General features: G+C 40.7%; 1 protein-coding gene across 3 annotated transcripts in view; it reads left to right on the top strand.

Moving 5' to 3' along the window:
- Positions 1 to 3,077: 3,077 nt before the first annotated feature.
- Pclo (piccolo presynaptic cytomatrix protein) overlaps positions 3,078 to 14,678 on the top strand; it is a 298,837-nt gene continuing 287,236 nt past the window's right edge. For all 3 annotated transcript variants that reach the window (XM_057758809.1, XM_057758808.1, XM_057758807.1), the window contains exons 1-2: positions 3,078 to 3,571; positions 8,991 to 10,683. In XM_057758809.1, the coding sequence (XP_057614792.1) occupies positions 3,333 to 3,571; positions 8,991 to 10,683 (1,932 nt within the window). In that variant the 5' untranslated portion in view covers positions 3,078 to 3,332. The remainder of the gene's footprint in view (positions 3,572 to 8,990; positions 10,684 to 14,678) is intronic.

The following is a 14,678-nucleotide window of genomic DNA, read 5'->3' as shown; positions in this document are numbered from 1 at the left end:
GGGAACTATATTTGTCTCCATTTAATCTTAATACCCTGAGATATCGGGATACAGAGAAGGCAAAGCTGCCAGGCTGAACTGGGAATTGCACAGCATTCACTAGGTTTATAGTTGGAGGTTGGTTGTTTTCTGTCAAAACAAGAACAAAAAAAAATGGTTTGGGCTCTAGTGAAAGGGGGAACGAAATCCCATTTATCTCTTGATGGCCATGTGGAAGTCCCACTATGAAGGGCTGTGCATTTGGTGAGTGCTGACTCTCTTGAGACCAGCACTTTATCTTCAGGATATCTTACAAGTACACCTGCCTACTCCCATCGCCTGCTCATCCTCCTCACCTACCTGCCCTCCTCACCTGCCTGCCCTCTTCTCATGGCCCTCCATCCCTCATGCCCTTAACTTTCCTACCTAAATTTGCAAGCTATTATAATTTTAATTATTTCAAGGATTTAGTTCAGGTATTTTATATATGGTCAGTGGTGTGATTATGTTTTTTAATGTCTTACTATGAATGATAATTGCATGGACATGGTAAAGTGGATTGTTTTCCAAGGTATTGTTTCCCAGTCATGTTTAGTTGCTAACTATCATATTATCCATTACATTACAATCTATATAGGAAACTGAGTTAAGAAGCGAATGGAAAGACTTCACTCTCTGGAGTGGGCCGAAGACATGCATGAGTAGAGGGTTTCAGAAACTCACTTGTTTTCCTGATCACCGTGTCAGGCTGAATGAATTAGAGATACACTATTTTCAATTAAATACAGATTTAGTAAAATGTCATTAGTGTGACTATATAATGAGCATAGGGCAACAGATTCTGTGAGGAGGAGAATCACCAGTCTGTTTACTCTGTTAAATTGATAGCCCACCCCTGGCAAACAAGCACTTCCGTGACATTCTATACCTCTTGAGTTCTGCCCATTCTCCACAAACTGAATTGTCCTTCAGATTTCTAATGATTCACACAAAAGGAAAGCACTTGATTCTGCTTTAGTGTTTCTGTTCCTATCAAAGTGGGTAGAGTGTTTACATAGCAGAGATGAAGTAGAATGTAGTATCCCAAGCACCACATAGGAAGCAGAAGATATTCAAAGCCATTCATAGCTACGTTACCAGTTCCATGCCAGTCTGAGCTACATATGACCCTGTCTCACAAACAAAACATCAACGACTCACCTCCAAGAAGTAGCAAATTATCCCCAGCATCTAGAAGGTCCTAAAGATAAAGTCATTTTTGAAAGTCAACACTCAAAACATGTCCTCCGTTCTCTAATCTCATTTAACAGTCCATTTATTTCCCCACCATACAGCTCATTTTCATTTTCTGATGGAGTCTGCTTCTGGGGAGAGGGTGGAAAGGAGAAAGAACACTTTCTGAAAATGGGCCGTGTATTACTCCGACCTTACAAGTTCTAATATTCTTAGTCTGCATAGAGATCATCACTGACTTTTTTCTTGCTATTTGGTGGGTTCCTTTCCATCTTGCAAGAATATATAAAAATTAATGGGATTTTTTCTCAGCTTAATCATTACTCTAAAGCTACAGTTTGAAGCTTGTGGTTTGTGGTTGTGCATGCATCAAATAATATTTTATTCCCACAAAGCCTGAGAAAACATTGGTTATGGTTGTTACAAATTTCCATTCAGTGTCCACTGTGGAACAGTTGCTGGTTTTGAAAGAGAAGTACTACAGGATTTAGGATTCTGTTTTTAATCATGTTCTTTGAAGTAAACTCCCTTTAAGAAGTTTTAGCATATTCTATTTGCCTTCAGATGGGATTATCAGGATGTCTGATTGCCTAGGCTTAATTCGTTTGTGAGAATATCCTCTTTATCTCCAAGAATTACTCTTACAGCTTTGACTTTGGAAGTTACATCCCCAATATATTGTCAGAGAACCAAAATTTGATCAGTTTCTAATGACACAACAAATAATGCACTTCCTGTATTGAGTAGCCGTCTTTAAATATAATAAGTGTAACCACAGATAGTTACAACTGTGCTATGAGAAGTAGAAGCCCCAGAGTTACTATAAAGAAGAGATTTTTTGACAAAACATAGAAAATTATTTTCTGGAAGCCTGTTCAAATCTGTTTAATAACTCACTTCTGATTCTTAGCTTTTGGTCTCTTTAAGCTCAAACGCTGAAGCATTAAATAAATTTCATGAAAAAATTTATATAGCAAATTTGGAGTTTCCTACTGAGCGATAACTGAAATAATTTTTAAGGAAAGGAGCAGAAAGTGTGTGTGCGTGTGTGTGTGTACCGTTGTGGGGTACCATAAACGTAGGCATTTCTGTTGCTAGGCAGCTGTGAGATTAATGGGGTTCACCTACTTCTCTACATTTGTAAAATGAAACAATAAAAGGGGTGGAAACCATGATTTCCAAGTTTCCCATTACTGTACAACATACTTAACAGTCTGATGCTTCCTAGGTGAACAATTTCCCATAATTCTTTACGTTGCTGTAGTTCCCTGTGGAGTCAGCGCAAGATATAAGCATCTAATTTCTTATCTATCTACTAATTTATCACTTTGAAATGTCTTCATCTAATGGTCTGGGAAAGTTCTAGAAGATAAGGGCCATTGTATCTCATCCTGGGAAATTTACCTCAAAAGTAGGAAGATTCTTTCTCTTTCGCCTTTAGCTACCTGAACCTTCCTTAGGAGCTTTAAAGATCCTTTCCCAGTCCCCAGGGGGCGGCGGGGGAGGAGGGGCAGCACAACCCCATAAACGAAACTACAAATCCCAGGGGGCAACGCGGCAGTCATCGCCCCGCCCAGCCCCTCCCGCCCTTAAACTGAGTTCATGAAAACTCAGACCGAGACATCCTGCGACACGCCTGAGAGAAGCGTCCGCGGCTCGCCCCGACCCTTTCACCGTGGCATCGCCCGGTGCCTTTAAGCCGGTGCCCGGGCGCCGACGCGCGACGCGACGCAGGGAGGAGGGGGGGCGTGGCGGACATCACCTGTTCGGGGCGGCGCACGCGCAGTGCGGGCGCGGCGAGGGGGCGGGGCGCGGGGCGGGGCCGACGGCACCGGGCTGGTCGAGCTCCGCCGCTCCCGGGCTGCTCCGGCGCTGAGGCGGCTACCGGGAGGCAGGCGGCGCGGAGCTCGCCCTGGCGCTGTCCAACATGGAGGAGCGGCCGGCCGCGGGCGTCGCCTGCGGACCGCGCTGAGCCCGCGCTCATCCCCCCCGCGCACCGGGCAGCCGAGAGGGCCCCGAGCCTCCCGGGCTGGGCAGCCTGCACGCTTCGGGGCGGACCCCGGCTGGCGGGGCTCGGGCGGCCGCGGGCTTCTGCACCGGGACGTGTCCCGCCGAGAGCCATGGGCAACGAGGCGAGCTTGGAAGGGGAAGGGCTCCCCGAAGGTCTGGCGGCGGCCGCAGGCGGGGCTGGCGGCTCGGGGAGCGCCCTGCACCCCGGAATCCCAGCCGGCATGGAGGCGGACCTGAGCCAGCTGAGCGAGGAGGAGAGGAGACAGATCGCTGCTGTCATGTCAAGGGCGCAGGGGCTGCCCAAGGGAAGCGTCCCCGCGGCCGCTGCGGAGTCGCCTTCTATGCACAGGCACGCACAGCATGATGGAGAGGTCCAGGCATATATATACCGCTTCCCGTGCACGTATGTGTGTGTGCCCGCGCGGTGGTACATATATGTCGCCTCCCTTCATTTTATTCTCCCTAATGGGGTGGCGATAAGGCGATCATAAGCTTTGGATGGGCGGAATATAAATGATGCAGTGTAGAGTTTCTGGTGGGATAGTCATGAATTGCATTCTTGGAATGGTGATTTTTAAATTTATTTTTAAAAATGTTTGGCCTTTTGTAACCTTTTCCCTCTAGGGTGATGTGGAGAGATGCCCTACAGTGTTTTACTAATCTGGAAATCTTCCATTAGTACATCACAGACGTGTTGGAAAATGGATAGAGCTGGGTTGCATGTCTACCTGTACGCTTAAACCTCCTTAGTGTTCTGAGGTCTTTTTCTCTGAAAATGATGTGTAAATATATCTGCAACAATACCCTTAAGCCCCTGGAGGTGACTGGTCCTCCATTCCCAACCTTTCCCCAGAGAACAGGAGCTGCCTAGGTAAAGGGCATAGAATAAATACACCTTTTATATTCAGTGAGAGAGGCCCTAAGATATTTTGTGACATTAAACAGATGGTTCGGTCACAGCAGAGCAGGTGCTGTACATGTATTTCAGAATTAGCATATGGTGGTTTTTTTAAACCATTGCTCTGTTTTATGCAAAACTGACTTTCAGTTTATGGAAGATGGGAATTTGCATTACCTTGAGATTAGGTTTCAATCCACACTTTAAAACAGGATAAATAAATGACAATTTGCACAGGCAATTATAAAAGCTAATCTGTAATATTAACATATTCATTTCCTCTCCAGCTTTCCATTTCCCCCTTTCTAATGAATGAGTTGTTTTCTAATTAGATACCAAGAGGGTATAATCATGCTTTCTCCGCCTTTATTATTGTAAACAAACCCTTTCACTTCACACCCCTCGGCAGAACAAATAGCTATCCATGGTCCTGAAACATCCTTTTACTACTTAACGGGACTTACAGGATCTTGACTTGAGGTATCAAAAGTATGAAAGAGCTGGATGTATAGGTAAAGAATGTTCTACTTCATAAACTTAAAAAAAATTCATCTTAGCTTCCAGCTTGCTAATACAAATGCTGCCTGTTCCAGCTGTCACGATAAACCCATCCCAGGAGCAGTTTAAGTTTCTTAAGGGTGGTGATCTTGAAATGTTGAACTGTCAGGTGAAAATCCCTATTTAATTCGAAAGAAACCACAGTAGCGTGAAAATTAGCCCCCCAATTTAAAGATCTTTTATTGTTGAAAACTAGTAAATGCTTGAAGCTTTTAAAAAATAATTTATAAGAGGAGCTGTTTTTCTCTGCTTGCTAAAATCCTGACTTTGAAAGAAAAAAAAAATGTTCACTTAGCGTATTATTTTAGGATCATAGTAAGCAGCAGTGCTTTTCTTAGCCAGATCTCTAATTTTACCAGAGGGGGCACATGCAACAGGTCTAGCATGGGTTGCAAATACAACCGAGATCATTGGTGTTTTACCTTTGCTTATGTACAGCAAAAGGCTGAAGAAAAATATCTGTCAATATAACTGCTACTTTATGTTGTATGTGTATTGCAGTATACTTTCAAAGTTCCTCATTAGCAACTGAACACTTTGGCATTGTTATTATTAGGTGATTTCTGCCCCCAATTGCAATTGGTAAAGATTTTTAAAAGCTACACAAACATATTTTTTTTAATTTTCTCACACACATATTTTGCCAAGGTATTTCTATAAAGTATACTTTTGGGAAAATATGCATATATATACATATATATACATATAATATTGAGAGATCCACTTGACCTTGTCATTTAGACTTTTAGGATCATATTAATTAAATATACATGCATATAGAGGTCCAGATTACTTTGGATTTTAAGACTTTTAGATGTGTGCATTAGAAATGGCAGAATTTATCTATCTGGCTTTACTTTTGAGAAGTAAGGATTTTCAGCTCCAATACTCAGGTTCTTACTGCATTGATTTTTTTGTGACTCATAGGAAATTAATATGCATTTCTCTACCCATGTGTGTCTCATGTTCCCGGATTCTAAAGAAGATAATAAAAACCTGTCTTACCTGTTTTAGGAAGTCATTCTGAGGATGACTCAAGTTCACAGGGACATTTTGCCAGATTTCAAATAGGAAGGAGTGGCAGTTATAAGCATGCTAATCTCAATGCCATCCCTAGAAAAGTCTCTATTATGGCCCCACATAAGTTGTGTGTCGTATGCACTGTTAGAAATGCTAATAACACAAATTTTATTCCTTTACATGTGGATAAGTGAGAGTCCTCTCAGAAGCACCCTCATTAGGAGGCTGGAGGCCCAACTTCCTTACCTAGTTTCATGACTTTGAATTTTTCTCTTAGCCTTTTAAATCCTATGCCCTCTCTGCTTATAAAAGTGAATAGCTCTTTCTTAGGTATTTTTATTTCTGATATGGAATATTTTATGTGACTCAGCACTGTCAAATTAAGTGTCATTGACTGTTGTTGTGTTACATTTAAAAACATTTCATCATTCCAGCTGGTTTAGATTTTTATATTTGCATGTGCCTGAAATATCATTTTATCCAAAACAGCTTCTCTGTTAACTTATGAAAGAAAAGTTCTAATCTGGGAATAGCATTAGTAAAATGAAAAAAAAGGATGTGGAATTAAACACAAATAATTTAGGCTAGAATCAGAGTAAGGTTATGAACAAAATTTCTTCTTGACATTGATTCATTGTAGACTTAGTGAAAGACATTTTTATTTGTATTATTCACTTGACTCGTGAAGCTGGGATATGAGAAGGACCTACTGCACACTTTTGTGACAGAAGATAAAATCTGGGAGTTGATGGTTTCCTTTAGTGAGTGCTCCTCTGAGCCTCCCCTACTGAGTGGCCATTTGCTCCGCATTTTTGTTTGTTTGTTTTTCTTTTACTGTAGAACAATAGATCAAATCCGGGTTCTTAAGTGAATATGGGAAGTATACATTTAAAATCTTAGAAGATCTGTAGAAGCTTTGAAGGGAAAGGAACTCAAGAAACTTTAATCTAGAGTGAAGCAAGAACCTGTTGCGTTCCTCCATTGGTTTTTCACATTGTGACCCAATTCATTTATTCACGGATTCATCGAACATTCGCACTTTTCTCCTACTTCCAGGCCTGATACTGGCAATGAAAAGATGGGTGAATGTCCTCTCCTAGCTCACAGTTCAGCGTGTAAGCAGAGATTGCATTTTAGTTCAGTTTTCAGTAGAGTGGCTGATATGGCAAACGGTTCACGAGATCACTTTATCTCAGGCAGCTTTACATTTTTGTTTGGCGTCAAGTCGCTATCTTGATGATTTTCTTTCTGTTTTTCTTTTTTACTTGAATTTACATACTGACAACCATTAAAGCCACGTTAGAATTTGGGGACAGTCTTTGTGACTATGCATGTCTTTTCTGACAGCACAGCTTAATATTTCTGGGATATTTATGCAATTATATATTATGATGTGTAGCACATGCAGCTTGTTTTCAAGTTTGATGTTTTCTATTTTGACAAATATTTGGTATTTGTAAAGTTCTGTTTTCACTTGCTATTACACATACATTGGATTAAGTAAAGAACCAGTGTCACAAGACACAGATTAAGATAATTTAATAGTATTTTCAGGAAATATCAATAAAAATCAAGAATATATTTCCTTGGCCTTTGTTTAAAGATAACTTTCAAAGGCCACATACAAAGGTTCAGTTTAGTGAAATTCCCAACAATTACTTATAATATAGGCACAAACTCTACCAAAGTCCTTTCAAGGGAGTTTTGCATTATATTAACTGAATGCAGAACCAATTTCAGAATAATGTCAAAATCTATACAATGTATCTCTTGGAAATAACCTATGTTCAATTATTTATGGCCTTCTGCCTTCTGATGGTGGTTGGTGGGGCGCAGGTAGGGTGTCCTACAAAGACATTCTTACATTATGTCCAAATGCAAATATGTAGCAATGACTTAAAAAAAAAACATATCACAGAGCTTTGAGTAATGACTCGAGAATTAGCATTGGGTCTCTTTTAAAATGAAACCTTTCTTTAAAAAAACCCTTTCCTGGAGGAACCATCCCAAACTCTTCTACTATAGTTAGCATTGATAGTATGCAGTACTGGGATCCATACAGCACTTTGGACAATCCAGGCAGACACTGCTCCAGTGAGCTACACTCTACCATATTGAGTCCCTTTATTACATCATTTTGTGCATATGTGCCAGTGGAAAAATATTTTCATTGAGTCTTTGCTACTAGTAATACGTTCCCGTTTCTTTTCACTCTCTCTTGGATCCTAATTCATAGTGTAAGCATTAGGGAAGTCCTGAAGAGAATTATTAAATATCACAAAGTTGACAATGTGTGGCTGTGTCCCTAAGTAGCCTGTTTTGACAAACTGAATAAAAGATGTAGAACTCTTTGGGGCCATCTTACATTTCAGGTGCTCCCAAATCATGCATTCTTTTTCCTTGTTTCTTTCAAACAGAAATATGCATTTTCCAAATATAAAGACATTAATGAAGCAAAACTAATTATCTGTTTTTCTCCGCTGCTAGAGTGTGGAAGGAAATTAGCGCACTTTTGTTGCTGACAGAAATGGCTCATTCAAAATGTAACATACCTAATATGACAACATATCTGTAAATATCTGTTTTAATCATTCAACTCATATCACTTAAAGTTTATCATATTTACAGGTTGTTTTAAAAAAATTGTCATGTAAAGCTTCTTGTTACACCTGTCTAGCAATATCAGTGATAATAGATAAGATAATTAAATAATGTAACAATCACTAAATGAAGTTATTGCATCTAAATATTACAGTGTGCCTTAGGTAACTACGAATTATCAAAATTAAGTAAAAACAAAACTGGCAAATTGTTATATTTTACAACATCTTCTTAATTCTTCTTCTTAATTCTCTTTGTTTTTCCTTGACCATAAGTTTTGATCAGAAAGGAGACATAGTCATGTATGACATTACATACTAGAGATAGTCAATATGACGTTACCTTGACGTCAAGTTTTGATCAGAAAGGAGACATAGTCATGTATGACATTACATACTAGAGATAGTCAATATGACGTTTACTTTTTAAACCTATATGTTATAGTCTAATAAGTATATTTATCTAAGTTTATATTGTTTATCCACATAACTTTTCATTACCGACAAGCTGCTTTTGCTATACTACCTTGTTAAAATGTCTACCCATTCAAAAAAGTAACAGACTAGGAAAATTTTATGTTCCATCTAGGCTGCAATACAAACTGGGGCTTCATACGTTTGAGTTACAAGAAAACAATAACTTTAAATATTGATTTTATTTGAAATAACTTCTGCTATTTTCAATTTTCCAGGAAACAAGAGTTGGATAGTAGTCAGTCTCCCAAGCAACCCGGAAAGCCCCCGGACCCTGGGCGTCCCGCTCAGCCTGGACTCAGTAAAAGCAGAACTACAGATACATTTAGGTCGGAGCAGAAGTTGCCTGGAAGGAGTCCATCCACTATTAGCTTGAAAGAATCAAAGTCCAGAACTGATTTTAAGGAAGAGTATAAGCCTAGTTTGATGCCTGGTTTCTTCTCAGACGTTAACCCTTTAAGTGCTGTCTCCTCTGTAGTAAATAAATTCAACCCTTTTGATTTGATATCGGACTCTGAGGCATCCCAGGAGGAAACAACACGGAAACAAAAAGTTGTTCAGAAGGACCAGGGGAAATCGGAAGGAATCACAAAACCTCCCTTACAACAGCCCTCACCCAAGTCGGTTCCGAAACAGCAAGGGCCAGTGAAGGAAGGGTTACAGCATGACCCCTCTCCCAAGTCAGCATCTTCCCAACAAGCAGAAAAAATAAAACCACAAGCCCCCAGCACAGGAAAGCCTTCCCAGGCATCTTCCCAGCCTCCACAGACGGACCAGACAAAGCTGCCTATTGAAAGAGACGCAGCCAGGCCTCAGACTAAACCTTCAGAACCAGGAAAGCCTTCCCAGCAGAGCCCAGCCAAAACACCAGCTCAGCAAGCAAGTCCTGGGAAATCTGCAGCCCAACAACCCGGACCTACAAAGGCCACAGTCCAGCAGTCAGGGCCAACAAAGTCCCCAGCTCAACCTGCAGGGACAGTGAAGGCCCCAGTGCAACCTCCAGTGACATCCAAGCCGTCAGTGCAGCAGGCTGGAGTCGAGAAGACTTCATCTCAGCAGCCCGGGCCAAAGCCTTTAACTCAAACTCCTGGTCTTGGAAAGATTCCACCAGGACCGGTAAAGTCCCCGGCTCAGCAGCCAGGAACAACAAAACTCCCAGCTCAACAAACTGGCCCACAGCCTCCAGCTAAGGTACCTGGGCCTACAAAGACTCCTCCAACTCAGCAATCTGGACCTGGGAAGACACCAGCTCAACAGCCAGGCCCAGCAAAGTCTTCACCTCAGCAACCTGTTCCAGCAAAGCCTCAGCCTCAGCCTCAGCAGCCTACCCCAGTGAAACCCCAGCCTCAGCAGCCAGCTCCTACAAAGCCTCCACAACAGACCACTCCAGCAAAGCCCCAGCCTCAACAGCCCACCCCAGCAAAACCCCAGCCTCAACAGCTCACCCCAGCAAAACCCCAGCCGCCTCAACAGCCCACCCCAGCAAAACCCCAGCCTCAACAGCCCACGCCAGCAAAGCCCCAGCCTCAACAGCCCACCCCAGCAAAGCCCCAGCCTCAACAGCCCACCCCAGCAAAACCCCAGCCACACCAGCCCACTCCAGCAAAACCCCAGCCTCAACAGCCCACCCCAGGGAAACCCTCAACTCAACAACCCGCTCCAGCGAAACCCTCAGCTCAACAGCCTGTGAAACCGACAAGCCAAACGGTCTCTGGAAGACCTCTACAGCCACCACCGACTTCTGCAGCACAGACTCCAGGACAAGACCTCTCCAAAACCATCTGCCCCCTTTGCAACACCACTCAACTTCTGTTGCATAGTCCAGAAAAGGCCAATTTTAACACATGCACTGAGTGTCAGACCACCGTCTGTAGCCTCTGTGGTTTTAACCCCAATCCTCACTTAACCGAGGTGAGTGCATTTATTACAGCCCAAGCTCCCTAAGCACAGGCACTGTCCACATGTGGTGCCTGCTACGTCACTTAGGACAGCGAGTGCTTGTCTCTCCGCCTCTTCACCTCTCTCTCTCCCCCTTTGTCCTTTTCTTTCTCCCTGTCAATTTATTTCTATAAAATATTCTCTTGCATGAAAGTCTTAATGTCACAGTTTCTAAAAATGTGTATAAAACAAATGTGAATTGTAGGAAAGGAGCTGAACTCCTAGATTCACGGGGTTTAACATCTACATTTTTTTTTAGCATAAACTAATGCTGTTTTAGTTTAAAATTGATGCTCCCACTTACCAATTTTGCTATTTTCGTTGTGTGGTTTGTTTGTGTGAGTACTTTATTTTTTTCTTTTTGAGACATGTAGCCCAAAGCTGATTTAGAATTCTTTACATAGCTCAGGTTGCTTCTAACTTAATAATCTTCCTTCCAAAGCCTTCCAAATTGCAGGTTCAGCCCCACCCAACTCACATTTTAATACAACTAACTGACATAATATTTGCATTTAAGAGAGTGGATGATTATTTTCAAATTTTAAATATATTTTTAATATTAACTGGGATAGTTTTCAGTTTGTACATACCCATCCCCATTGGTGGTTCTTCTATACCCGATGAGGATATACCCCACTCATTAGCTGAGAGTCACTGATAACAACATGGATTGATCCATAAATTGAAGCTATAAAAGTAGACTCATCATTGATATCTTTATTCCCAGGAGATGTGTCAGTTACATAGCTAACCTGCCTGCTTAACCATCAAATCAAAAGGGAACGGAGATATGTAAACATCCTCACTTGGGATGACTTCTTTCTAGTTCTTTCCATTTACCCGTAAATTTCATGATGCCATTATTTTACATGGGTGAGCAATACTCCATTTTATAAATGTACTTGTTCTTTATCCATTCATCTGTTGACATCTAGGTTGTTTCAGTTCTGGCTATTGTGAATAGAGCAGCAATGAGCGTGGCTGAGCAAGTGTCTCTGTGGTAGCATGAAGTATCCTTTGGGTATATGACCAAGAGTGCTATAGCTGGATCATGAGGTGAACAGATTCCCATCTTTCTGAGAAACTGCCACACTAACTTCCAGACAAGTTTGCGTCCTCACCAGCCGTGGTTCTATGTTTCCCTTACTACACATCCTTTCCAGAATGAGCTGCCACTTTTATTTTTGATCTTGGCCATTTTGACAGGTGTAAGACTAAATCTCAAAGTAGTTTTTATTTATATTTCTCTGATGGAGGACTTTAACATTTTAAGTATTTCTTTGCCAACTGAGTTTCCTCTTCTGAGAGTTCCCTATTTATATCTGTACAAAGATTTTAAATAGTGTGACTTGTTTTCTTGACATTTAGTTTTTTTTTTAAATTCTTTATGTATTTTGGATATTAGCCATCTGTTGGATTTGTAATTGGAAAACCTTTTTCCATCCTGCAGACTGCCACATGGTCTGAATAACAGTGTCCTTTGCCATATAGAAGCATTTCAGTTTTGTGAGGTCCCATTTATTAATTGTTGATCTTATTGCTTATACTAATGGTGCTGTGTTAAGAAAGTCTTTTTCCGTGTCCGTGAATTCAAGGCTATTTCCCACTTTGTTTTCTATCATTGTCAGTGTTTCTGGTGTTTATGTTCAGGTCTTTGATCCATTTGGAGTTGAGTTTTGTGCAGGGTGATAAGTATGGATCTATTTGCATTCCTCATACTGGCCTGCTTCTACATACTTTAGTTGGGAGGAGAAAATAATATATAATAGGGAATATAAATCATTTTTACGTGTTGAATGTGAATATAGACCTTTGGATACCTGTTTCTAACGTTAAATCCACATGATTCAGTCTAGGAAGATTGGGTGTTAATAAATCACAGAGCAACACAGTATGTTTAGACATCAGATACAACTGAATTCTTTCACAAGCTTTCAGAAGCTTTGATTTGAGTACTTTTATTCCCTGATTGCATTTTGAACAGAAAAATAGACGGGGTGCGAAGTGTCCTCTGGGGAAAGAAGTCACATGAAAATGGAATGATCATATAGAGCAAATGTGAGGAGACTGGGGGTTGAGGGCATAAGCAGAGTTGTGTAGTCTTTCTTTCTTAATTCCAAGAGGTCTGACACCTTCTACTATATAAAAAGTTCGTTCAGTCCATCTGGAACACAGCTCGTGGACTGTCTAGCACTGTGTCAGAGAACACTGGAAAAATAACTCACCAGTGGAAGTGAAGGAGTATGGGATTTAAATAGCTCCAAGACAGAGTTCTTCACTCTATTTATAAATATTAATTATGAATATAGATAGCTGTTATATTCATGTGCTCACTAAAGTATAATGTACGAGAAAAGTAAGGTTTCAGAACTTGTCAAGTGCTCTCTGCTTTCTGAAGAATTTTAGTTTGTAATCGCAATGCTCACTGGTTCTGTAACCATTTAAATGAGCCAGTTTTTACTTATAAAATTATAGTTAATAAGAAAACAGTATTATGTTTTTTATAAATGATGAGCAGAGTCATATTGTAATCAGGTGTATGTGTTTGTGTATGTGTGTGTGCTTAGCTTTTAAAATATTAGGAAAGTTGCATTTTGGTCCATACTATGCTAATGATACAACAAAATAATTGAAAGATGGATGGTTTTTCCATTGAACATTTGCATTTATCTCACTTCTGTGGCAAGTCACAAGGCAATAAATGCATTTGGAAATATATTCTTCATTTATTGCTTATATGCCCAGTATTTGGGAGATACATATTATTTAAATTTCTAATACATGAGAGGCATTCTCATAAATGGTTTTGGAATAGAGATGAGACTAAAGCATGAATTTTGAAAATACCATGATTGAAATATACTCCATGCATGTCTGCACCCATCAATATGATATGGACTCAAATGACAGTGATATCTGTGAAGGATAAAAGCGAATATGATGAACTTCTGAGTGGGAAGCACTCTTTTCCTCGTGGGTGCGATTGAGAAAAGCTTCATGGGAAAAGTGTCTTTCCATAGAGTGTATCAGTATAAACACGAGTTCAACAGATAGAGAAAATGCAACAGGTTAGAATTTAAGCAAGAAATGCATGTAGAACAGAGTGTGCTTAGGATATTAAGAGTGAATATGGGAGTGTTGAGACAGCCCATGCAAAGTCACTAAACATACTTGCTGTGCAGGCCTGACGCTCTGAGTTGGGTCCCTAGATGACACAGTGGAAGGAGTAACTGGCTCCCGAAAGTCTCCCTCTGATGTCCATATGCTCACTGTAGTATTCTCCGACACCCTGTGATTCAGCTCATTCCTCTATGTGCAGTGGAAGGCCTTTAAATTACCTGCCCTCTCTGGAGGCTCTTGAGATGGGAGCTGTTCCAAACACATCCTGAGAAGGCCCTGGCTCCCAGCCTAGAGTCCTGGTATGGAGAGGAAGTCATATCTGTAGCTCTTCTTGCTGCTCCATTAATGGAATTAATCATGGAAGACAGGCTTTCTCTTTGAGTCTGCTTTCTGACACAAACTGAGTATTTACTTTCTAATTATTGACGAGGGATTATTTTTGCTGTTGTTTATGTGCATTTATTTTATCACTATCAATGAATAGCCTCAGGCAAGACACATTTATGAACGGATATAAAGGCTTGTTCATAATTCTCTCAACTCTTCTGAAATTCAATGTAAGAAGATGATTTGTCACTTCCAGAACACTGACAATGAGCTAAATGTTAGTGATGAAGTTGAATTTGATTAATTTATTCTTAGTCATTATACATGGCTTTTGGTTAAAACTAGATGTCTAATTAAATAAAAAAACATGGCTATCTTTCAAGAGCAAAACCAAAGTAGACTTTTGTGTGTGTGTGTGTGTGTGTGTGTATGTGTGTGTGTGAACCTTATTACAAAGATGAAACAAAACATGTTTTATGTCCTTTACTTGGGGAAAGTGATTTCACTAGTTACCCTGTAGT

The sequence above is a fragment of the Chionomys nivalis genome, chromosome 26 (assembly GCF_950005125.1).
Source record: "Chionomys nivalis chromosome 26, mChiNiv1.1, whole genome shotgun sequence".
Taxonomy (NCBI): Eukaryota; Metazoa; Chordata; class Mammalia; order Rodentia; family Cricetidae; genus Chionomys; species Chionomys nivalis.
This window is presented reverse-complemented; position numbering and strand designations above follow the sequence as displayed.